Source organism: Passer montanus, unplaced genomic scaffold (assembly GCF_014805655.1).
Source record: "Passer montanus isolate IOZ18808 unplaced genomic scaffold, ASM1480565v1 scaffold14, whole genome shotgun sequence".
NCBI lineage: Eukaryota > Metazoa > Chordata > Aves > Passeriformes > Passeridae > Passer > Passer montanus.
In genome coordinates this window covers 582427-605519 of record NW_024360941.1, presented here as the reverse complement: position 1 = coordinate 605519, position 23093 = coordinate 582427, and the positions used below count along the sequence as shown (strand labels likewise).

At 47.0% G+C, this 23093-nt stretch overlaps 3 protein-coding genes and 1 non-coding gene across 8 annotated transcripts in view; 2 read left to right on the top strand and 2 right to left on the bottom strand.

Annotated features, from left to right (window-relative positions):
* SH3D19 (SH3 domain containing 19) overlaps nucleotides 1–9471 on the top strand; it is an 82027-nt gene extending 72556 nt beyond the window's left edge. For all 4 annotated transcript variants that reach the window (XM_039699848.1, XM_039699847.1, XM_039699849.1 and 1 more), the window contains 6 exons: nucleotides 1820–1878; nucleotides 3688–3875; nucleotides 4143–4195; nucleotides 4695–4881; nucleotides 5465–5562; nucleotides 6892–9471. In XM_039699848.1, the coding sequence (XP_039555782.1) occupies nucleotides 1820–1878; nucleotides 3688–3875; nucleotides 4143–4195; nucleotides 4695–4881; nucleotides 5465–5562; nucleotides 6892–7008 (702 nt within the window). In that variant the 3' untranslated portion in view covers nucleotides 7009–9471. The remainder of the gene's footprint in view (nucleotides 1–1819; nucleotides 1879–3687; nucleotides 3876–4142; nucleotides 4196–4694; nucleotides 4882–5464; nucleotides 5563–6891) is intronic.
* A 1896-nt stretch (nucleotides 9472–11367) lies between these two features.
* Nucleotides 11368–14975, bottom strand: RPS3A (ribosomal protein S3A). The gene is made up of 6 exons (XM_039699851.1): nucleotides 14820–14975; nucleotides 14518–14621; nucleotides 13143–13330; nucleotides 12806–13014; nucleotides 12106–12215; nucleotides 11368–11535 (listed from the first exon to the last, which is right to left on the bottom strand). Exons 1-6 carry the CDS (start codon nucleotides 14879–14881, stop codon nucleotides 11414–11416), a joined length of 795 nt encoding a protein of 264 aa, XP_039555785.1. The 5' UTR covers nucleotides 14882–14975; the 3' UTR covers nucleotides 11368–11413.
* LOC120498063 lies at nucleotides 11794–11863 on the bottom strand. Its single transcript, XR_005626630.1, has one exon. It is a non-coding gene; the product is annotated as a small nucleolar RNA SNORD73 (small nucleolar RNA).
* A 2032-nt stretch (nucleotides 14976–17007) lies between the features above and the next one.
* LOC120497951 (ribonuclease CL2-like) lies at nucleotides 17008–18025 on the top strand. 2 transcript variants are annotated; one of them, XM_039700121.1, is made up of 2 exons: nucleotides 17008–17118; nucleotides 17488–18025. In XM_039700121.1, the coding sequence occupies exon 2, from the start codon at nucleotides 17494–17496 to the stop codon at nucleotides 17920–17922; it is 429 nt and encodes a 142-aa protein (XP_039556055.1). In that variant the 5' UTR covers nucleotides 17008–17118; nucleotides 17488–17493; the 3' UTR covers nucleotides 17923–18025. The 2 variants fall into 2 exon arrangements, with proteins under 2 accessions (XP_039556055.1, XP_039556056.1); XM_039700122.1 differs by lacking the exon at nucleotides 17008–17118 and adding an exon at nucleotides 17132–17268.
* Nucleotides 18026–23093: the final 5068 nt, after the last annotated feature.

Genomic DNA, 23093 nt, shown 5'->3' with positions numbered 1-23093 from the left:
GGGTTTTTTTTCTTCCTAGAATACTGTTTTTTTCCAACAGGATCAATTTGCTTAAGTGGTTTTCTGAGTGGCTGCACAAATGGTTGTGCTGGCACAGTGCAAGGAGATTGTGTTATTGCAAATGAGCAGCTTAAAGCAATCCTCTTCCTCAATGTGACACTTGACAGTGAGTGGAAGGCAGAGACAGGTGCTCTTTTGGAGCCCAATGGTAATTAATTTACAAGGGATACAGTATGGTTCCCTGCAGACAAATGCTGGGTCGAACCTTTTGCAAGCCTGAGTCTGAGACTGAAGTCCATTTTGTGACAGTGGAAAGGGCACTGGGCTGTCCACACCAGCCATATGGACATGGAGGAATGCCAGAGTGACACCAGGATGCTGGGAAGGTGCTTGGCTTGGCACTAAAGACAGGAGGTGTCTGTGGCCAGCACAGCTGCCAGAGTGAGCCCTGCTGCTGCATGGGCAATACCAAGGGTTTGGTGGACACCAGAGAGGACAGGGTGTCTGTTTAGTTTGTAATGGTGGTGTTGGAGAAAAATTTTGTGATCTGAGAAGTGCTGAAGAATAAAAACTAAAGTCATAGTTAGTAGTAATGGAACCATGCTTGATTCACTTTCACAGGATTTGTTAGCTAAATTGATTGGCTGCTTCTGCACAGACCAACAGTTCCATTTAAAAGCTCTTGCTAGTGAAGAAAAGATTTTGTGTTAAAGCAGTGGACTGAGTCTTTGGGGTCAAATTCAGCATTGATACAGACAGATACAACCTCATAAAAGCTAGGGAAGATGCATTTCTATTTTAGTTGTAAAAGGTTATTATTCTTTGAGGGCAAAAATCTTATTTTTTGAGAATTTGGGGTTTTTTAAAAAGAAAAAAGAATACAGTACATGAGGCTAATTTACTTGAGTGAATTCTCCTGTTAATTCATGTCAGATTTCATCTTGATACAAGGTCTCCATATAAAACACTACAATGTGATTTTACAGTATTGAGCTGGGTAATAGTTTGGATCTGGACACCTAACAATAACACATAGTTATGGCTTCCCACAGAACCTTCAGAGCACCACAGATACCAGCTCCTTGAGCAAGAGCAATACAGAGATGATTTGTCCTAAAAGGCATTGTGATTTCCTCCAGTGCTTCACACGAACTACGGAACATTCCTGTTGATTTTATGGGAACTGGCTGGTATAACAGTGAGCTGTAACCCAAAGCTCCTCACCAGGGCCTCTCAGCTCATGGTCCTGTACATCTCACAGATCATCCTTCATGCCACCCCAAACATACAGTGAAACCCTCCTGGGATAAAGGACTTGAATGTTGGGTGTTTGATGTACTGGTGTATTGATTTTTCAAGTTGTTTTCCTCCAATTCAAGTGAGATTTGTGAGATGTGTTTTTGTTTGGAGAGCACTTGGCTACCAAAGAAGGGATAAGTATAAACAGTAGTTTTGTCCATTGTGGTGTACTGTGCTAGTAAATAATTGAGAGCAATTACTAGTTGAGAATTGGGATCTAAATTCAATGACATGTAGTAGCATCTAGTCACATATTCTGTCAATCAGTCATGCTACAAGTAGAAACAATAAACCAGCTTCATAAAACAAAACATTAAATATTGCTCCTTGTTTGCATAAGATTAGAAAATGAGAAAACAGGCATAAATTTACATTAATGTGGTCATATATCAGAGCATGCCAGGAATTACAGAGTGTCACACATCTGAAAAACAGATTATTTTAACCAGTTTCAAGTTTATTGTGGTTAGTTGCCATGAGCTTATAATAGAAGATATAATTTATTTTATTGTCTTATTAGATTGATGTTCCAGAAGAAGCCAACAAGAAAAAAATACCCTCTTCATCTCGATGTATCAAGTGAGTCAGATGAATCTTATTTGCTTTCTCATGTTGATTTATGAGGAATGAAAAAGAAATATTAACTTTGAAGCAGGAGCTCTCTACACTGAAGTTAATGGGGTTAACAATTTATTCACCAAAATATATTGTAAAAATTAAATTATATGTTTTAAAAACCTGAATGTTTATCATGTTATATTCAGACTCATAATGAGGTTAAAAAAAGTCTAAAACCTTACTTTCATGAAAACTGGTTCCAGAAACCATGAACCAATCTAATTAACTTCAGCGTTAACTTTGAAGCAGGAACTCTCTACACTGAAGTTAAAAGGGTTAACAATTTATTCACCAAAATATACTGTAAAAATTAAATTATATATTTTAAAAACCTGAATGTTTATGATGTTATATTCAGACTCATAATTAGGTTAAAAAAGTCTAAAACCTTACTTTCATGAAAACTGGTTCCAGAAACCATGAACCAATCTAATTAACTTCAGCAGCATTGTACACTCCTCTCTTTGCTCCTGACCTTGCTGCTTTCTTCCATTGTCCTCACAAGATGGAACATGGTAGGGCTCCTACTCTTGTGAAGGCACAAGATACAATGGAACAGACTGTAGAGGTACTTTAAGCAGAGAAATCTGTCTGTCCCTAAGGTGTGCAGATGTATGGGTAAATCCAAAGCTCCCTCAAATTATCAAGTGAATTGCCAGCACTTTCATTTCTGATTTTCAGACAACTTGTACTAATATTTGTGGGCAAGAAATTATTTTTCATGTTATTTATTTCTCAGTGATGTTTATTGGATTTCATAATCATTCATTCCAGGAATTAAAGCATATTCATGCAGAGGCAGGAGCAACTAGTGTCAGTGGGATAATTAATTTGTTCTTTATAGGAAGCTTGGTTTGTCAGGAAGAAAACTTAATTTTAAAAAGTTGCTTCTGCAGCTAAGAAAGAAACAGAAAGTTCTAGCTCTGTCCTGCAAGAAACATCTTTGCAAAGATACCTGGTGGGGGACAGGGGTGGGAATCAAGCTACTTACTTTGTTTGTGTGCTATGAATATATAGAAAGAATTAAAGCCTATTACTGCTTTTTTCCAGCATGGCATTTCTGACAAACCAAAAATTTTCTTAGGTTAATTTCTTAAATTTAATTTATTACATTCTTAAATAAATTTAAGTCAGGGAGAAAAATAATTAGGATTTTTTTTCAGTGCTGTACCAAGGTACATAAAATTTATCAGATGCATTGAAGCTTCTTTCTTTGATAGATAAGCTTTTTTCCCTATAAGATTATAGGGATGGATTTACAGAATAAAGTATTTTAAAGTAGATAAAAACTAGCTTCTTCCTATGAAACCTCCATGTATTTGGGATAAATACACGGCACTCACCCTCCCACCCATGTTTGAGTGTATCTAAATGGGATGCTACCTTAAAAAATAATCAAACTCTTAAGAAAAGTGTATCAGGACACTTGCTTGGGTGTAGGCAAAGATAGGAAATTGGACAGGTGACCAAGAAACAAGGGGGTGTATTGTTGCTTGGAAGGGAAATAGGGTCTTTTGCAAAATACTGTAACAGCCAGCAGTTGGGATGGGGAGATTCCATCTGACTTCCCCAGACTCTGTACTCATTCTCCTCAGAAAGCAGAGATTAGAACCAGAGCTGGTCCCCAATTTTCCACATGTCCTATCTTCAGTGCATTTTTTTATAATTTTAATTAAAATATCAATCCATATATTGCACACAATGCTGTCTTATTATTAAATAGACAGTAATAATAAAGAAGTAAAATAATTTTCTCTTTTGTTTGTGCAGAGGTCCAAGGTGTGTAGCACGATTTGAATACATTGGAGATCAGAAAGATGAGCTCAGTTTTTCAGAAGGTGAAACTATTATCCTGAAAGAATATGTAAATGAAGAGTGGGCCAAAGGAGAGCTCAGAGGCACGTCTGGAATTTTCCCCTTGAACTTTGTAGAAGTAATTGAAGATCTACCTGGAACAGGTATGAATATGTTTGCAAAAATCTTCAAGAGCATGGTTTTGTACTTAATGCAAATAGGCAGCACATAGGAGAAAATTCCAAAAGGAGGACAGTGATTACAGAATGGTGGTAAAAAGAGAGGGAAGACTGATTAAAAAAACCCTCAAAATTAACAGTAGGACTTCTTAAGAAGCTATTCTTATTATTCCAAATATCTAAAATCTCTGTCATTAGTAACATTCTGAATAGACACTGCTCCTGTTCTTAAGTTGTGCTTTACTTATGTAGGTACAGAAACAGCACTGAAGAATGAGGTGGAGGTTTCATCTTCCCTTCCTCAGGTAATAAAACTTTATAGGTGCGAGCCAGAATTTATGTACAGATTTATAGAGACTCTGTTATAATGTGAGAGTAACTGCAGAACGTGACAGCACTCCCACAACACACAGTGCTGCACTGTCACAGCCTCGGTTCTGCCACAAGGCCTAAGCTGATTGAATTCAGAGCTTCTGACAAATTAACATTGTGAATTTTTATCCTTTGTGCTGAAGGAAATTCTTGTTAGCTCTATTTTAAGTATTGCTGCAGTGATCTAATTTTGAATTTATTAATCCTTTCCCCTGCCACCAGAGATAAAAAGGAATGTGGCTGAGCCTAGATGAAATTCTGTGGTGGTAATTGCTCAAATGCCATTCTAGTCTACATCTGCAGCAGCACTGCTGTATTGGGAGGGTGTCAGGACAGCCATGTGCTGTACAGCTGCTTTCAGCAGCATCCATCAGTTTGGGGGCTCCATTCACACTTCTAAAATTAATGCATCTCTTCTGTTAACTTGAACAGAGCAACAGACGCTCACTGGAGTGGTGTGAAGCGCTTCATGATTTTACAGCAGAAACCAAAGATGATCTGTCCTTCAGAAAGGGAGACTACATCCAAATACTGGAACAAGTAGATTTGGAGTGGTACCGAGGAAGATTGAATGGAAAGGAAGGGATTTTCCCAGCAGTTTTTGTTCAGACCTGCTCAGGTACAGTGCTCCTACTAGATGGCAATTCATTATTCCTTGGGTTGTGCCAGTCATGACAGCTGGGGAAAACACAATGGCATCAGCAAGTCACACACCACCAGTCTTCAGTGTTCTAAAGCTAAACTTAAGTTTTGAACCTACCTCTCTAATAATGGCAATATAATGTTCTAATCAGTAAGTAATCTGTGAGGTTACACAGACTCTGGGATGTTTTCCAGTGTGGTTTGGGCACAGGCAAAACAGCCACCTTTAAGGAATAATTCAGGAATATTGATGCTGCTTCATCTTAGAGCGGAAAGAGGGATGGTCAGCGTTTATTATGTATCACCATTGGGAGGTTGAAATGAGTTTTAAATTTAGTCTGCCTAGAAGCAGAATTGTGAGACTGTTTAATACTATAAAATGGACTGGTGGCAGTAGAGTTTTTTATTCCAGTAGGACATAGCTACAGCAGTAGCAATAACATTTGGTCAACCTGTAGCACAGTAGCAGGGAGAAGACATGAGAATGACAGGAAACTTCTCCAGAAACAGAGATTTATTTCATTCCCATGCAAATAATTTCTCTTGTCCATGTTCTGTAGCCCGGGTAGAGCTGTCACAGCCTGGAGGAGGGAAGAAAGGAAAAGCCAAAGCTCTTTATGATTTTCATGGAGAAAATGAAGATGAGCTTTCTTTCAAAGTAAGTCTCTTAGACCGATTTCCAGGAGGCCTCATGCTCCTAAGGAGTGCTAAAAATAAGGTTCATCCCCTGTGAATGTAAGCTTTAGACAAGGATGAAACACATAAATATTAACATAGATGTTAATATGCATAGACATTAACACATTTGATACGTGGTTGGTCTAAAAAACTTTTTTTCCCATATCACGCCTGTTACTTATCAGCAAAAGTCTTCATTAAAGACACTGAAAAGAGCTCAGGAGTTGCAGAATTCGTAACTTCTCTGATCTGGTTAACATGACGGGGTAAACAAACCTTATTTTGCAGTACATTCAGTTCCTGATTGGTTGATATGGTCAAGGGAGCCTCTCTTTGACTAGAAAGAAAACTGAGTAGGAGGTAGTGGGGAGAGTGCCAATACTACAGCAGCCAGGCCTCTGAGGGAAACCCAGTACAGCAGAATCTTGAACTGGCAGCACAGTACAGAGTTGCCATGGGAACAAGGGAGAAATTAAATACATGCTGGATGCCCAGATCATATTAAGCATGAACAAGAAACGAGTGCCCTTGATATTCAAAGTCATGATTTAGGTAACCCATGTTCTCAAAAGCAAATTTCTGAGAAACAGAAGACTTTCACAGGAGCTGATACACAACACACAGTATTTTCTCTTCTAAAACTAGCAAAATACTTTTAGCATTAGCAGCTTGCAATGCTGAAAGGATAGATGATTCTTTAAAGCAGAAAAGAGAAATAGAGGTACTGAAAGAAAGGCCAGTACTTCAGATGAAGGCTGTGGCATGGGACAGTGAACACAAGAACCAGTACCAAACACGGGACCTGCAATTTAAATGGCCATACTGAGCTTTTCAATTGCTTTTCCTTTTTTTTTTTGGGAAAGTTTCCAAGTGCTAGAAAATACTGGGACTAAATTAAAAAAAAAAAAATCTTTCCAGTGTTTTAAAACTTGAAGTTTGATATTCAGGTTTCATTATTTTAAAACAAACCCTGGAAACACACACAAATAAGCACTAAAGCAGGGGCCCATGAGCCAGCTCTTAACATACCTGGAGAGGCAAAGCAATGTGAGAAGTTATCCAGCAGTGCTCTTCTGTCCCTCCAAAGGTGGTGATTTTTGAGCAGACAAGTGTTTAGCCTAAGAGAAGCTTCAGCTGGTTTTGGCAAACATCTCCAAGAGATGTAACCAACAGAAGAGGCTGGTCACATCTTACTCCTCTTCTCTTTGATTGATATTAATTATTTTAAATGGGATCAGCTCTGCATGCATTAACATTGCTCAGTAAGACTGCACAGGAAGCTGTACTGACACTGCTCCTTCTCTTACAGGCAGGTGACATGATAACAGAGCTGGAATCTGTAGACGATGACTGGATGAGTGGAGAGATACTAGGAAAGTCTGGGATATTTCCCAAGAACTTTGTTCAGATTCTAAAAACACCATGAAGTGTTGCCTTTCTACTACTCCCTCTGTGTGGGAGAGAATGTTTTCTACCCTAAAGGCACAGCAGAGACATCAACGAGTGTTGATTATCAATGTTTTGCACTACTTTTTCTAGACAGTCATAGTAGTATCTTGAAGTCAGATAAGAAAATTTGAGTCTTTTGTGACAGTGTATGTAATCATGTTTCATGAATGCTCAGAGAGCAAAACAAGCAGGCTTTTTAGCCATTTCCAACTAGGGAAATACTGTGGTGCAACACCATTTTAACTTATATAGCATTCTAGTATGTTTACTCTCTGGTATTATATTTATCATGCACAGAGTCTGCATAACATAAGCTGCTTTGGCCTTCTTTGAACTTCTTAAGATCCAAACTTTAAAAATTGTTTTAATATATAATTACAGCACTCAGTATATAGATGAAGTTTGATATTCAGGTTTCATTACTGCTTGAGTTCCACATTAGCAGTAGAATCCACTTGTTTTATGACTTAGAGGATAAGAAAAATAACTGGTATTTCGTAGTAGAAAGGTATCAAATCTAATACTGGTAAGAGGGGTAATGGAGAAATAAACCCTTGTGTAGTATCCTTCTATTCTCAGTCCAAGCTGCTCATACAGCAAGATCACAAAAGTAAAATTTTTAAGTATTTTCCTCTTCATTAATTCTGTTTAAATTGGTATGAATCATCTTAGACCTTCCTCGTTTTCCCCAAAATACTTTGCAAGTACAGGTTTAGTTTTTCCTACTGCCCACTGTTCTTTGAGCACCATCATAGCCTTCTTTCCCAGCTGAGAAGACAGACAGTGTTTATTGAGCTTTCTCAGATCCCAGCCATGGAGTAGCTGCACTATTCCAGCTATTTGCCCCTCCACTCCCCTCATGGAAGTGGAAAGCCAGTGTTCACCCTGTCTGCATTTTATTAGTCACTCAAGCACTGGAACATACTTCAGTAACACCATTCCTATCCTTAACATGAAGGATATTCTACAGCCTTGGGTTTAGTTTTCAGCAGACGTGGGATTAGTTTCCAGTTTGTTGGCACATACCAGATACACTGAGCATCCTTATAAATGGTCTGTCGAGGCCCTAAGGGAAACACGCCTGGCAAGAGGTTACTCCAAACAGCTCCAACCAAGGCTCTTGGTAAAGAGCTGTAGTGTAGCTTGACTGACCAAATAAGATGGATGTGGTTGAGGTAGCTTCACATTATAGGAACTTCTGGTAGTCAGTTCCTTTTTCTAACAGCAAGGAATGGGCATCCAGTCCCAGTGGCAGACTGGAGCTCACCTGAAGCAAGCCTGAGGGAGCTGCAGTGCCTCACACGAGAGCCTTGGCACCATTCACCCAGCAGTCACTGCCAGGCCACAGAACTCGCACACAGCCCCCCTCTGTGTTCTGCTGTGTGATTAAACTACACCAGCACCCTTCACACAGCCGGGAGATGAAGACCACACAAAGTTTTAATGAGCTTGAGGAACTGGACTTCTACTTCCATTAGGGATTAACATAAGCAAAATGTTCTGGAGGTTGGAAATGTAACAATGGCTACAGGTATTACTCAGTTTTAGCAGCCCCAGCAAGCCTGTCCAGATCTCCTGTGGAATCACATGGCAGCCCACAGCCAAGGACAATCCTTCCCACTCTCCCAAGTTTTCCTGCTAGGAGATTCTACAGGTTCTTGTTTATCCCAAAAAACCAGTCATCTCCTAAAGAAATCCAAGGAATAGCCAGGTCCTTCAAAGACACACTGCACCAGTGTGGTGGTAGGTGAGGCTGAAGTGTATGATGTTTACTTACTGTTTGTCTGGCAGTTTTCTAAGGTTTTGATACAAGTCTCAAAAGTAGAACTGATTTTTTTATATTTTTTTCAATTTCTTCTTTCCCATTTTTATAACTGTGTCTTAACCAGTTGTTTTTGTAACTTCACTGAATGTTTAAAGTCAGTGCCTGTTCATTGACAAGACCACTCTGCTGTATGTAATCTCCTCCTCCCTGTGGGGCAGGGCAGGAGTAGCAGCAAGGCCTTTACTCAGAGCTCCGAGTGCCACCTAAGGGCTGCTCGCGTGGCTGCAGGCAGCTGGAACAGCGCCTGCGTGAACGCTGAAGGGAGATGCTCGGCTTTACAGGGCAGGGTTCTCCTAAGACAATGCCCAACACCACCTTAAGACTGCATACAGAAAAGCCGAGAATGAGGTGGAGTGCATATCCTAATTGCAATGTAGTAGCAAATTCCAGCTGTAACCTTCAAATCCAGCTAGATCTCCATGCATTAGAATAAAAGCCTCACTTACCAAAATATTTTGTTTGACCCATCCTCTAGAAGTATCTTCAGGAAGATATCTTTGTTCTGTGTACAATGAACAGTGTCCTAAATAAACCTTTGTTAAGTCCAGTAGGTTTGTTATGGTACCTCTGTAAATTAAGAATGTATTTAACCAATAAAATTTTTATAATTAAGTCGTGATGGCATTTTAATTGTCTTGTGCTCTGGAAAGCTGAGCTTTCCACTTGACAGTTTGAGAGACCTCACTCTGCAAAGGAACACCCCACACAAGCAGTCCAAACCCCTCAGAGAATGTGGATGACTTTAACAGGTTATTCAGGCCTTTGCACTTGGTGTGCCTCACACTTGCCACCTACAGAACCTACCGCATTTTGCTACCTGCAGCAAGCAGCTGTCACCACAGGGCACCACACACACTGTGCTTCTCACTGTGACAACGTTGTGAGCAAGACACAGGCTGATCCTGCACGCAATTTAGGTGTGCTCTGCTGATTGCTGCTTTCATACTCCATGATTTTTCAGCTGGTATTTGAGGAGAAAATACAGAGGATAAGTGTTTTCCTTCCTGCTTTTCCCCAACCTAAAATCACATTACAAAGCATACATTTACCCAGAATGTCTACATGGCAATGCACTGCTCCTAACAATACATTTTAAAGCCTGAAAAAATCCCAAGTTCTTGTTCTTTCCCCCAATCCTCTTGGACTGACCTTTTGGCAACATACAGTCCTCAGATACGCAAGAAAATGTATGGCTTCAAAAATGTGGCTGTCTGGAATTCCTGGAGGCAGCTGGCACCTCAGGAGCACAGGTAGAAAGAGCAAAGCAACATTCCCTGCCCCTGTTCCAAGGCTCTGAGTGTTGAGCACTCACTACTCTTCCTTCCAGTACACAGAGTAGAAAAAACAGAACATTAAAACTGTAACTTGGAATCACAAGACAAAATCACATCACCTGCAGCGTTCTGAAGTAAGTTCAAAAGCATTCTTCTCAATTTTGTCTAACACTTGGTCCAAATCAGAATTATCAACTAGGAAAATGTGAAAATCCCCAGCAGGGAACAGTACAGCCTTCAAGGGTAGCACAGCCCCTCTCATCTTCTCAGTAGCTTTGTTGGAACAGTAACATTTTTGCTATTTTCCTTTATTTCTTGTCCTAAGCTCTGTGACAACCAATTACAAGAACCTCCACTCTCAGTGAATTCCACGTTTTGCTCTCAGGTTTTAAATCACGGACTCACAAACAATTTAATAGGACTAACTTTAGGTTTGTTGGCCTAAACAAAACACACTGATAGTGCACAAAACTCATTTTAGCCAGAAAAAGCACTCTTGCACTTATAAGCCAACCTAAGTTGAACAAGAAGCAAAAACACTGTTAGATAACAGAAAACAGTCTTAAAACTACTCAGCAAAACATGTAAGTGCTTTGTTTTCAAAGCACACATCTTGCCTCTTTACAGAGTTTTTCCCCTAAAGTTCCACAGGTCTTCCATTACAGTCATCCCTCAGTTCTGACAGGTTAAAATCCAAGACCCAACTCCACTGCCTGAGCACATTCTGGATTTCTGCAGTGCTCAAAATTAACGCTGCTTCCATCATCATAATTACAACCTTGACACCTTCAAACACCTTCCGACCACCAGAGACCACACCTATGCCATGAGAGGCTGTATTAAATTACCAAGAAATTTAAGCATTGGCACATTATTCTGATGCAAGTCATCTGGATAAAACTGTAAGACTTCCCAATAATACCAAATTCTGACACAGGTTTCCCTGCACAGTTTCTGCCTTTCCTGGACTCTGTGAAGCACTTCTCACCAATACAACCTCTGCACACGTACACAAGGTTTTTTGGTGAGGACTAAAATTACCGGGTAAAACCAACATAGAGAATCCACAGAGAGGACAACCCACCTTCTTCCACCCATCTCCACAACACAACTGAGAAGTACATGAGGACTTATTTTAATTTTTTTTAAACCAAGGCCATAGGTTTACCTTACTGAAACTCATCCACACATCCAGCACCAATACTGTCCAGTAGCAACACAGGCAGCCAACCAAGCATTAGTTCTGTATATTAAAACCTTTTATTTTCCACCAATTTTTAGTTTCACACAGACTCTTGCACGGGCGGCTCATATCCATCAGCTCGCTCAACCTTGGTGCCTGCCTCATCCCCAGAGGGCTTTCCAGCACCACCACCTTCACCATGCAGCTCCATCAGCTTGCCCACTAGAAAGAAGCAGTGACAGAAACAGTGAGAGATGGACCTGTTTGGACAGTTCTAAATTACTCCATTACTCATCAGACACAAATGAAGCCAGCAGAACGTTTCCTGTAGGTAGGACTATGTCCATTGCAGACAGCTCATGCACAGAGGTGCTGCTGCAGTCAGATCAAGCAGTGAAATAAGGCTACGTAATGGAACTGCAAACGACACCTTTTCCTAAAAGGATGTGGACTCAAGCACCTACTGCTGCATTACACGGGAATGTCAGAAATTGGGGAAATGGAATCATTCCACATCATCTGGGACCGAAACATTTTGTCATCATTCATTCCCAAAGCAAAGCTTTTAAACATTGAGCAGCAGTTCCAGATGAGATTTCAAGAAGCTCCAAACTGGATGCTCACTGCTTGGTTTTCAATCCTGGAAGCCACACATCAGGACATGGACACTCTTTCCCTTCTACAACTACTAAAGCTGACTGATGCTGCTGTAACATCTTTATCCAAAAGCAAACACATTTAAACCCCCTCCTTTCCACAGCCTCCCCCAGATGTCCGCAGGGACAGACTTACACTCAAACTTGGGCTTCTTGAGCATCTTCACCTTGCGCACGTAGACGTCGTGCAGAGGGTAAATGGACTGACAGGCCTTCTCGATGTCCTTGCCAATGCTGTCTGGGATCCTGAGGAATCACACAGCACCACAATGCTAAAAGCTCTGCCTGCTTCTGCAGCAGCAACACAGGCTTAGAAGAATCCTTAATACAAAATATCCTACAAAAGTTTACACCATCACATCGACAACTTTCAAGTACATTCAGAGTCTAAGACACCTCCCCTGCTGACAACTTTCTTCAAGTACATTCAGAGTCTAAGACACCTCCCCTGCAATGTTAGAAGGGACATAGTGCAAGTGTGCTCATTTTGAGAGCAAATCTGCAAACTTCTGGAAACAATCAGAGAAACTCTTCTATCAGAAGAGCTCAGAGCATTCACAGCCCCAGCAGATCAGAATTATGACTTTAGTCTGCAGAAATGTGAGCCACAAATCTTCTGGAAAGCTATTTTACATTTATGCAAATGTGACAGTGGATTCAGGTCAGACGGGATGCAGACTAGGAGCAGCCATTTGCAGAAAAGGGTGATTGGCATTTCCATACAAGGGGCTCCTTGCCTGGGATGCACCAGCACTCCCTGGGCACTCAGCAACAACCCACCCCCAAACCAGGATTTAAACCACAGGGGAGAAGAAAAGAACAGGGCCAAAGCTTACAGCTTATTGACAACTTCCTTCAGGTCATTGGTCTGCACCTCCCGGGTCATGATCTCCATCATTTTCTTGCGGATCTGCCGGACCTGCTGGTGCTGGGCGTAGGAAGTCTTGCGGATCTGGTTGTTGCGCTTCTTGGTGAAGCCCACGCAGAAGAGGCGCAGCAGGTACCCATCTGTGGTTTTGACATCCACGTGGGCCTCGATCATCGTCTGCAAGAGGCAGCAGTGAGCATTTAGCACCCTGCAGCACAGGCTGCCCGCCCCACGCGGCTCTGCCAGGCGCCAGCCTCCCTCCCTCCCTCCCTCCCTGAGGCACGCAGACCTTGCTTCCCACACACCTGCCATTTCTTGACCATGGAGCACATTTTGTCCCGGGTCAGGTCCATCCCGTGGAAGTTGGTCAGGCAGTTTTTGCCCTGAACATCCTCGGTGATCAGTTTAAATTTGCGGAAGGCAACCTCGTCATTCTGCAGATCAGCCAGGCTCACCTCGAACACGCGGCCCTTCAGCCCGTCGGAGGCAATTTCTGTCAGATGGAACAGAGTAAAACACCTCGGGTTAACATCAGAGGCACATCCTGCAAATCAGACACTGAATGCCCTCGGGAATCCCGTTCTCTGATGTTTTTCAACAGCCATCACAGAGCCAGCAAGGCTGGGAATTTCTCCCTTTGGGAGGAATCTCCTCAAGGCAGTAGCAGCAGGTGTGGGATGTGAACAGCAGCACGCAGCAGATTCCACCTCGTGTAATGATTTGGTTTGTTTCAAGCATAAAGGGGGTACAGAGTGTTTGGAAATTATGAGCACTAATGAGAGAACCAAACACAAGAAGCCACAAGTGCTCAGCAGAGATGAAGCAGCAATGACCAGCCCAGAACAGTCATTTCACAGCTCCTCCTCCAACCGGCTGGTTCACACTTCGTTTGGCAGTGACCCTCACTGGATTTGTTTCAGTGTTACAGTTCAGAGTAACACTCACCATCCCAGCTCTGCTGAGCCATTCTGCACGGCTAAGCTTCCGCAGAGTAACACTCACCATCGCAGCTCTGGGTGCAGCCAGCAGGGTACCACACAGCTGCTGAGCCATTCTGCACGGCTAAGCTTCCAAAAACAGGGTCACCTCTATCCAGACACCTCTGCATCCCTAAGAGAAGTCCCCTCTTCCCGAGGTGTGCCACATGATATAAAACCGAATTTACCCTCCTGTGACACATCAGTGCTCACAATAACCCAGCAATTCTGGCTCTACTCTTTACCCAAAACCTTTAAGTTTCAGGTATTTCAGTATCTTCACGTGCTGGTCGTTATGATCCCATTAGGACTAAGGTGTCCTGTGGGACTGTCCCACACCTCCCCTGTGGCAATCACAACCACGGCTTACTTCTTGAACTTCTCCCAGCGTGCCAGGTTACCACAGGAGGAGCTCATTAGAAACCTCAGGCCCTTCCTTCCGTGGCTTGGCATTCTTGTGCACACAAGAGCCCAGTGCACGAACTTCCTGCAGCTAAGCTCATTTATCCAAACAACTCGGTCAACTTAAAAAAAACCAACAAAACCCACTCAAATCACCCAACTTTTTTAGCTTCCAAGCTCGTAACAGCACAAGCAAACCCCACTTTCCAGCAGCCCTTTATCCAAGAGGTTCTTTAGCCGCCCGGAGCCAGCACAGGGAGCAAACACAGTCCCGTGTGCTGCCCCAAGGCCAGGCACTCACTCGTTCCTTGGGTCCTGGTGACGAGCGTCTTCCCGATGTTGCGGATATTGAACATCGCCGGCGCTTTCACATCGTACCAGTCCTTCTTGGAGAAAGGGTCGACCCTTAAATCAAACGGAGGAGATGTTTTAAGCGACTTTCTCAGGCCACACCGTGCTGCGGCGAGGCTCCCGCCCGCCCGCCGCCATGACAGCCCGGGCCCTGCTCGGGCCGGGCCGCCGCCGCCATCCGCCCCGCATCGCCGCCATCCCGCCGCCCCCGGCGCCCCCGGCACCGCCCGCCCGCGCCCCGGCGGCGCTCACACTTTCTTCTTGGCGCCCTTCTTGCCGCCCTTGGTGAGGCGCTTGTTCTTCCCGACCGCCATGGTCCGGCCCGCGCCGCGGAAAGGGCGGGCCGCGCGCGCTCCCGCGAGATTATACGAGAGCGGCGCTCGCGCGAGACCTGCGAGAACGGGACCGCCTCCAGCGCCGGGGCCGGGGGCGGCCCGCCCGGGACGTACCACGGCGGGACGGAACCAACGGCGCGGGGGGGGCGGGGGGAGCCGCCGCACGTCAGCGCCCCCTCCTGGAGCCCCGCGGAACGCCCGGCCCGGCGCTCCCGCTCCCAATCCCGATCCCGATCCCGCTGAACGCCCGGCCCGGCGCTCCCGGTCCCCGCGCCCCGGAAATGGCGATGCCCGAGTGGGGATGCAGAGCCACGGGGACGGCGTTCGGTGCACCGACTGTCCCCCGGCAAAAGGCAGGTGCCACCCCTGGCCATTCGGATGTCTCCGAGCTGGATTATGTGTCCCCAGGCTGAACTGTGTCCTCTGGTATTTTCGACGGTGGAAGTGGCCTAATGAAGAACTTTGTGTTTCAAGCATCACCCAAGAGTTCCGTCATACAAATGCTTGTCACCTTTAGTAAACGTAACTGGTGTCCTCTGGTATTTTCTACGGTGGAATTGCTTAATGAAGAACTTTGTGTTTCAAGCATCACCCAAGAGTTCCGTCATACAAATGAATATACAGCGATAGATGAGGAATATGCATTGGACAGGCGGGCTCATGTAAATTTTACTGTATAAAAGACATTACTTTTTACCCCATGGTGTGTTTGATTTGTCAAACCTCCACCTTGCATCCTGTGCAGAATAATTAATATCTCTTCTAAACTGGACTCTGTGTTTAGAGAGCTCCTAAAATCTAAGAAAGGCTTTCCCAGGCCTTGGGCACCGAGGGGACAGGCAGAATCTGGTCTGGGCTGCCCCAGTTGCCCCAGCCCATGGCTCCTCTCCCCAGCGCACAGGGCAGGAGGAGGCTGTGCATGGGCATGGGCACGGATGGCACATGGAAAAGCTGTGCCCAGGATAGCACCAGGCAGTTGGGATCCCCCTGGAGAAGAGGTGACACAGGCTGTGGCTCACCAAAGAGCCTCAGAGCAGCCTCTGGCCAGGATGTGCCTGGGCTGTAGGATGGGATCCAGCACAGGTACCTGCACCATGCCTGCTAGAGACAGCCAGGCATCCAGGCTGGCTCATCCTCCTGTGAGTGCCATCCCTTCTGCACCCACAGCAGGACAGTGGAAAGCAGAGTGTCCAAGGGGTCACGTGAGAGTCCCCATCCTACCTCCATGCCTACGAGCAGGATATTGAGAGTCAGCAGGGGCTGTGCTGACCTTCCATGGCTTTGAGGTTTTGGCCAGGTGCCTGAGCTGTTCCCACTGTAGGGACTGTGTACCTTTGACGGTTTCTTCAGAGGCTGTAGAAATGCCACCAGAGCCCAGGGCAGGGCCCTCTGGCCAGTCTTGGAAGTGTTACAGCTCTTTTAGGACAGGTGCTGCCCAGGACCTCATTTTCTCTTTGCCACTTCCCATCAGAGTCTCTCTGATGTTCTTCGAAGAGGAGGATGGAGACACTTGCACCCACTGACAGCCTCTCCTGGGCACTGCATGCCTCTCCCCCTGGAGGGGACATGCTTTCCTTGGGGCTCCATTACGGTGGTCAAGGGAAAGGAGTGTTTGGTGGGCTCAGGCTGGCTCCTGGCTCTGTGCTTGTCTCTGCATCAATGGAGCAGCTGGGAGCGTGGGAGGGAGCAGTGAGGAAAATGCATCCTGGCACTTCCCGGGAGTGTGAATTTGCCTGCAACGGGACACAGGGGAAAGGAGCACAGAGGCCCCTTAGCACTGCAGAGGAGCCATGGATGTGCCACATCTTTCAAGGGTTGTAGGAACGCCTGCCAGCTGCCCCAGAGGTGATGGTGACATCCTGCCCGCCACCAGGAAACCACGTGTCTTGTCCTGCCACCCAAAAGGACCCAGGTTTCCTGCCTTTCATGGGACAGGTGGCCAAGGCCAGAGTGGGCAGGGGCCACCCAAGGGGATGTACAGACATCACGTGGTTCGTTAATGACTGCCTAATGACCTTGGGGGCCATGAGGGCAAGCAGGGCCTCCTGGACACCTGGCTTCCCCCAGACGTCCACTGGACTTTGCTCTTTACCCTGCCCCTCCTCCTGGATCCTTGCCCATTGGGCACAGCTGGGGCCAGTATAAAAGAGGCGCAGAGGAGTGGGAGGGATCCTGGAGACCCTGAGGCCATAAGGGAAACTGAGGCACACACACAGGTGCGGGTGAAGGGTGCATCGGGGACCAGAGTGTCTGTGGGAGGGGTCTGTGAGGAACCCAAGCATCCGGTGGGGAAGGGCGGCGGTGTATGGCATCCGGCTGTGGGGGCACGGGCTGGGTCTGTAGGGGAGCCAGGCTCTGAGGAGCAGGTAGGGGCTGTTCCATGGGGGACTGAGGCTTGTGGGGGCCGCATAACTTTAGGGGACCCATGCATCCAGGTGAATCCACAGATAGCCCAGCTGTCCAGAGGGGATTTGCATGGGACCCAGGGATTTGGGAGGGGGAATCTGTAGAACAACCAAGCGCCCCGGGTGGGATTTCCAGCTGGGGGCCCAGACGGCATTCTTGTACACCCCCACCTTCCCCAGGTGTCCATGGCGGGCTGGGTGCTGTGCATGACCCTGGTGCTGGTGGCACTGGCGGGGGCGGCGGGCGAGACCCGCTACGAGAAGTTCCTGCGGCAGCACGTGGACAACCCGCGGACGTCCACGCTGGCGGCGCATCGCTACTGCGAGACCATGCTGGCGCGGCGGCGCGTGACGGCGCCGGGCAGGCCCTGCAAGCCCTCCAACACCTTCGTGCACGCCCCGGCCGCCGAGCTGGTGGCCGCCTGCTCCCAGGCGCCCGACCCCGCCACGGGGTTCCACAGCACGCCGGGCGCCCTGAGCCTCACGGCCTGCCGCCTGCGCGGCGGGGACACGCGGCCGCCCTGCGCCTACCGCGCCCGCCAGGCGCAGCAGCACGTGCGCGTGGCCTGCCGCGACGGGCTGCCCGTGCACCTGGCGGGCACCTACACGGTGTGAGGCTGGCAGCGAGCCTGGCACGGCGCTCCCCTGGGCCCCCGGCGCGGAGCCTGCCTCCCCTCGGGGGCTCTGTTGGTGCTGGCAATAAAGGAGGTGTCAGAGGCCTGGGCTCCAGCATCGGCTTGTGGGGGGGACCCTGCGATCATACCCCGCCCTGGGTGCTCCCTGAGCCCCTTGGGCGACCCCAAGTCTATCCAAGCTGTATTTGGCGCCCATGTGCCTTATAAATCCCTGGTTTCTCCAGCCTCCTGGGTGTCCCATTGCCCCCTGGGGTGTCTCTGCCCTCTCCCCTTTCTTGGGTGTCCCACAACTCCCACGGGTGCCCCATAACCACCACCACCCTCCCAGCCCAAGGCCCACCAATCTCCTGGATGTGCACCCAGCCCTCTCCCCAGTGTCCTGACCATTTGGGTGTCACAGTGCTTTCCTGGATAGCCCATAACTCTCACAGCATTTCCCAACCTCCCACATGCCTTATGACCCCCCTGGATACTCCCAGATTCCCCCATGCCTGCCCCATAAACTGTCAGACACCCCATCTCCCTCATGCCTCTGACCCCATCTGTGACCTCTCTGGGGCTCAAGCTGCTCCTCCTTGGGCCCCCACAGGACAGAGCCCTGGCTGGGGCCACACAGTGCCCTGAGCCACCATCCCACACACACTGAACACAACACACACACAGGGCACACGAAAACCTGCACTGGGCACGCAGCATGCAGCCACACTCACAACACAAAGCATTCAACACTCACAGCCCTGCTCCTGGCACAGCACACAGCATTAGCACACACAGGACACACATGCCACCACACACACACATACAGAGGCTGTGCTCCTGTCTCGGTGGGATTTCACAATTTCAGTTGTGTTCATCACCTCTTGTCCTTCATTCTCCCTGTCAGTACTTACCAGTACATTTAAAAGCTCCCTCTGTCTGAGCCTTCTCTTCTCCAGGCTGAACAGTCTGTGCCCTCTCAGCTCCTGCTCTGGTCAGACTTGCTCCAGTCCCTTCATCATCATCAATTCCTTGCTGGACTCTCTCCAGTATGTCCATGTCTCTCATGTACTGGGGAGTCCACCACTGGATCCAGCACTCCAGGTGTGTCTCAGTGGTGCTGGGCAGAGGAGCAGGATCACCCCCCTGCACGTGCTGGCAGCACTCTGCCTATTGCAGCCCAGGGGGCTGGAGGGTCCCTTTGCTCTGGTCCTATTGCTGTGGGAGCCCTGAGAAGTCCCATAGGACTGCTGACATCCAGGAGCTGTGCTGCTACAAAAAGGCAGCCCAAATGCATCCAGAAAGTGTAGCTGAGGAGGAAAAGGAGTGTAGGAAATGGTATTCCCAATCCTTTTCCTCTGTCCCCAGGATACCTCTTGCTCATGTGCCTCCAGTAACTCAGGTGCTCCTTTTCTGAAACTCAGGTGAAAGGCATTTTGAGGGCCATCCCTGGACTGGTGAACTCCACCAAGGCCCAGTGAGGGGAGCACTACTCTTTGTGCACTGGGAAGGAATTAGGGTACTTCAAAGGTATTTGGAGCATTTCTGGACCAGCAACTTAGAGCAAACTCACTTCTCCACCCTGCTCACTCATGGCCATGGGAGGAGCTGACAGGCTCAGGAGGGAATACCCAGGGTCTCTGCAAGTACAAAGGTTTGATCTCTGCCTCTTGCTACCTTGGTTCTTCAGGACTTACAGGAGGATTCCAAATCTCCACTTGTTCTCTGGTAGCTGAGATCATCCTGGCAGTGGCAGAGAAAAATATCATCACTGTGATTTACCCTGCAAGCTTTGCACTACAGGCTCTGAAGTGCATGGGAGAGGTGGGACCCATCCTGGGGACACAGCTCTGAGCTGCAGTCCCAGAACAGCAGTGCCATTTCTGGGATGCCCAGCATGCTGCAGCTACCTGAGTCTGCTGGAAAGTCTGGATGATTCCTGGCATCTCCCATTTGATGGCAGGGCAGCTCCACCACTTCAGCACAACCCATCCCATTATTGCACTGTTGGTTCACTCCTCTGCTGTGTTTTCTCCTAAGACACAGCTTTGTTTCTTCAGCATATGTTTATGTCTGTTCTTTGTGAAGGCTAAAGGGAAAAAAATAGCCACAAAGGAATCAAGATATCCAGAGGTTGTTGTGCCCTTTGCCACAAACAGCAGTGGGCCATTTACAGGCAGCAGTCAGCAAATTTGCAATGTTAGCAAGCAGCAAAAAGCCAGGGAGCAACTGCTGCCTGAAAATAAAGGAAGGAATTTTGCAATAATATGTTTTAATAAATCAGTGCATTTATTTCCTAATTGGTTCCTCATTTAGGTAATTTCATGTCCTGCCTAACACAGTCAAATGTAAAGTTGTGAGGTTTGTGGTTGATTCTGCTTTGTAACACAGAAACTGATCATCTCTGCTTTGTGGGTGGGAGTTAAGCAGCTTTCCTAAGGTCACAGAAAAGTCTGAGAGGAGCTCAGTTCAGACCTCCTCGGCTCTATTTAACAGCCTCCCTTCTCATTTATGTGCTTTTTATTTTCTGAAGAAAAAAAAGATGCAACTAAAAATGTTTCAAGACAGCACTATATGCCTAGAACTTGTCTCTGAGTCATATCTACTTGACTTTCATGCCCAGACTTTGCTTTGACACTGGTCAGCCTGCTCTGCTCACTCAATTTATTGTCAAACAATTAATTCCTTCACCAGAAACTGGCTGTTGCTTGTTTAGCACAGGGGAATGAAACAAATAATGCTGAATCACGCACTTCTTTATGGCTCACAAGCCCAGCCTTTGATGATATAAGATGAGAGGCATGAGCAGTGTGTCAATATTTCCAGTGGTACTGTGGAAATTTGTTCCTGCTCCTTGAAAAGCAAGGGCATTTTTTTTTCAGAAGCATAGCAGAGAATTGCTTAAGCAGGCACTGCAAAGACCTTCAGAAGTATTTGCTCAGCAAAGTCGTATATCAGCTCCATGGGTTTGGCAGAACAAGTCCCGTGAAACCAGGCTGTTGCATGCATGCCAAAATTGACATGGAAAAAGCTTCTTTCCAGCTTGCTTGCTCTAAAATACGCCCTGCACAAATACAGCAAAATACAAGACAGTTTCTGTGCAGCCCATCCACCTTTCTTGTGTGCTTGGACACTGGGAAGGGGGCTGCCAGGCTGCCTGGGAGCACGAGACCAGCAAACACCCCTTTCCCCCTCCAGCAATACCTCTGAGATCCTGGGGTGTGTGCTGCTCCTGCAGCCACTGCTCCTCAGCACTGTCCCTGTGGCACATGGACCTCAAGCTGAGTTCCCATTCAGACATATCCTGCAGTCCTCCTCCCCCTGACTGGGTGACACACTTGGCCCCCAAGGTGCAGGGTCATCCCTGTCCCCTGCCACACAGGGAATGATCCATGCCCTCCACCCTTCTTGTAGAGGTTCCTGGCCATGGGGACAAGAATGCCTGCTAGGAAAAGGTGAGCTGCTGCTCATGGCATGGTGGGGACAGCAAAGACAAGGGGGCCATAGGACAGCAAAGTCCTCAAACTCAGCTGTGGTACTCAGCTGAGGCTTAGGTGTCACTTTCCCCACAACAGCTACACAACAGAAATCCCAAGGCACTTCTCCAGTTCAAGTCTTGGCCCCAAGACCTAAAACCTAGGCTGGAGAAGAAGCATGAGCTACCATAGGGGAAGTAACAGGAAAGCCAGGAGCTAAGAATTTCTGTTCATATGAGACCAAGAGGCCACCACCCAACCTAAAAAAAATATAGCTGAAAAATACTATTGTTGGCCTCTGGTCTGCTGGGAATGCTGCTGCAAGGTGCCAAGACCAACATCAGAACCAGACTCAAGTGCTCAAACTCAAGGTAAAGAGTTTTGATCATGTTAACACCTTACACCATGCAGGTCCTGTGCCAACACCTGTAACAGTATTTGTCACTAAAATGAAACTCAGCATGCAAAATGGATCCAGTCTCATGTTTTGTGGGCTGGTGGAATGTTTGGCTACCTCTTGAGTCCCACTGAGTACCCAGCTAAAGGTTTGCAAGCACTTGCCTTGTAAATTATCTCCCCCTTGCCAGCACAACATGGATCTGTCATGGCCAGTCCCTGTATCCTTCAGTGCTCTCCTGCAGAGCTGCCACTCTCTTCCCTACATTCATGCTTAAAAATTGAGTCATCTCTTCATCTTATCTCAGAAAAACATGCTAGGCTCCTTCAGACAGGTTCTCCAGCCCTTTCATCACTCTGCTGGCCCATGTGAGACCACATGCAGCAAGTCAGAGCCAGACCTTCCAGAGTGCTGTGCCCAGGATGATCCACGGGATGGACAGTGGTTCCCAAGCCAGAGAGCTCCTGCTACCTGTACCAGAGGGAAGTGGACCCAAAAGTCAGATGCAAAAAAGCCAATGTGTAAAAAATTCCCAGCGGTCGCAGTTGGAGCCATCCCACATTCTTCCAGCAGGCAGGGACGTGCACAGCCTCCTCCCTAAGGGGATCAGGGGAAATTCATTGCAAATGGGTGCCCAGCCAAGGAACTATCCCCTCCCATCAGCAGCAACCATAGCCAAACAGATTAGAAAAAAAAGAAAGATCCAGGTGAGAAGCCTGGAAAGGATTCACAGAAAGTACATAAAGTGTCAAGAAATCCTGGGGAATTAAAATTCCCCAAAAGACCAGGCTGTGTCTGGAAGTGAATCAAGGCTGGAGGAAGGTGCTCATGATATCTCAGCTAGTGACATCCTGTCTCACATAAGCTGATGCTGGGCTCTCTCCAAATGTCCCAAACTTACTGCTTCTCCAAAGGCTGCAGAACTGATGTCAGGAGCAGGGCACTCATTTCTGCCTCATGTTGGGGTGGAAAAGTAAAAGAAGCTCACAACTGCTGAAAAATCTTTTTTCCTCAGCAGCACCACCTCTCTCCCAATCTGAGTGTCTGCTCTATGTCTGGATGGAGGGAAAGCGGCTGAAGGGAGCCAGCCAGTTTCTCCACCTTTCATTGTGCTGCTCCTGCATCCCATCTGTTGGAGAAATGTGCTTGTAGTGCACCCAGCCCTATGCATTTCTAATTCAAAGACCAGCAGCAATAAGACCTGGCTGGCCTGCAGTGGCCCCAGCCTTTCACGTGCCAGCTCATCTCTTGATACAGGAGTTAAATGTTAGACAGAAGGGACAGGTGAATTAGTAGGCAAAG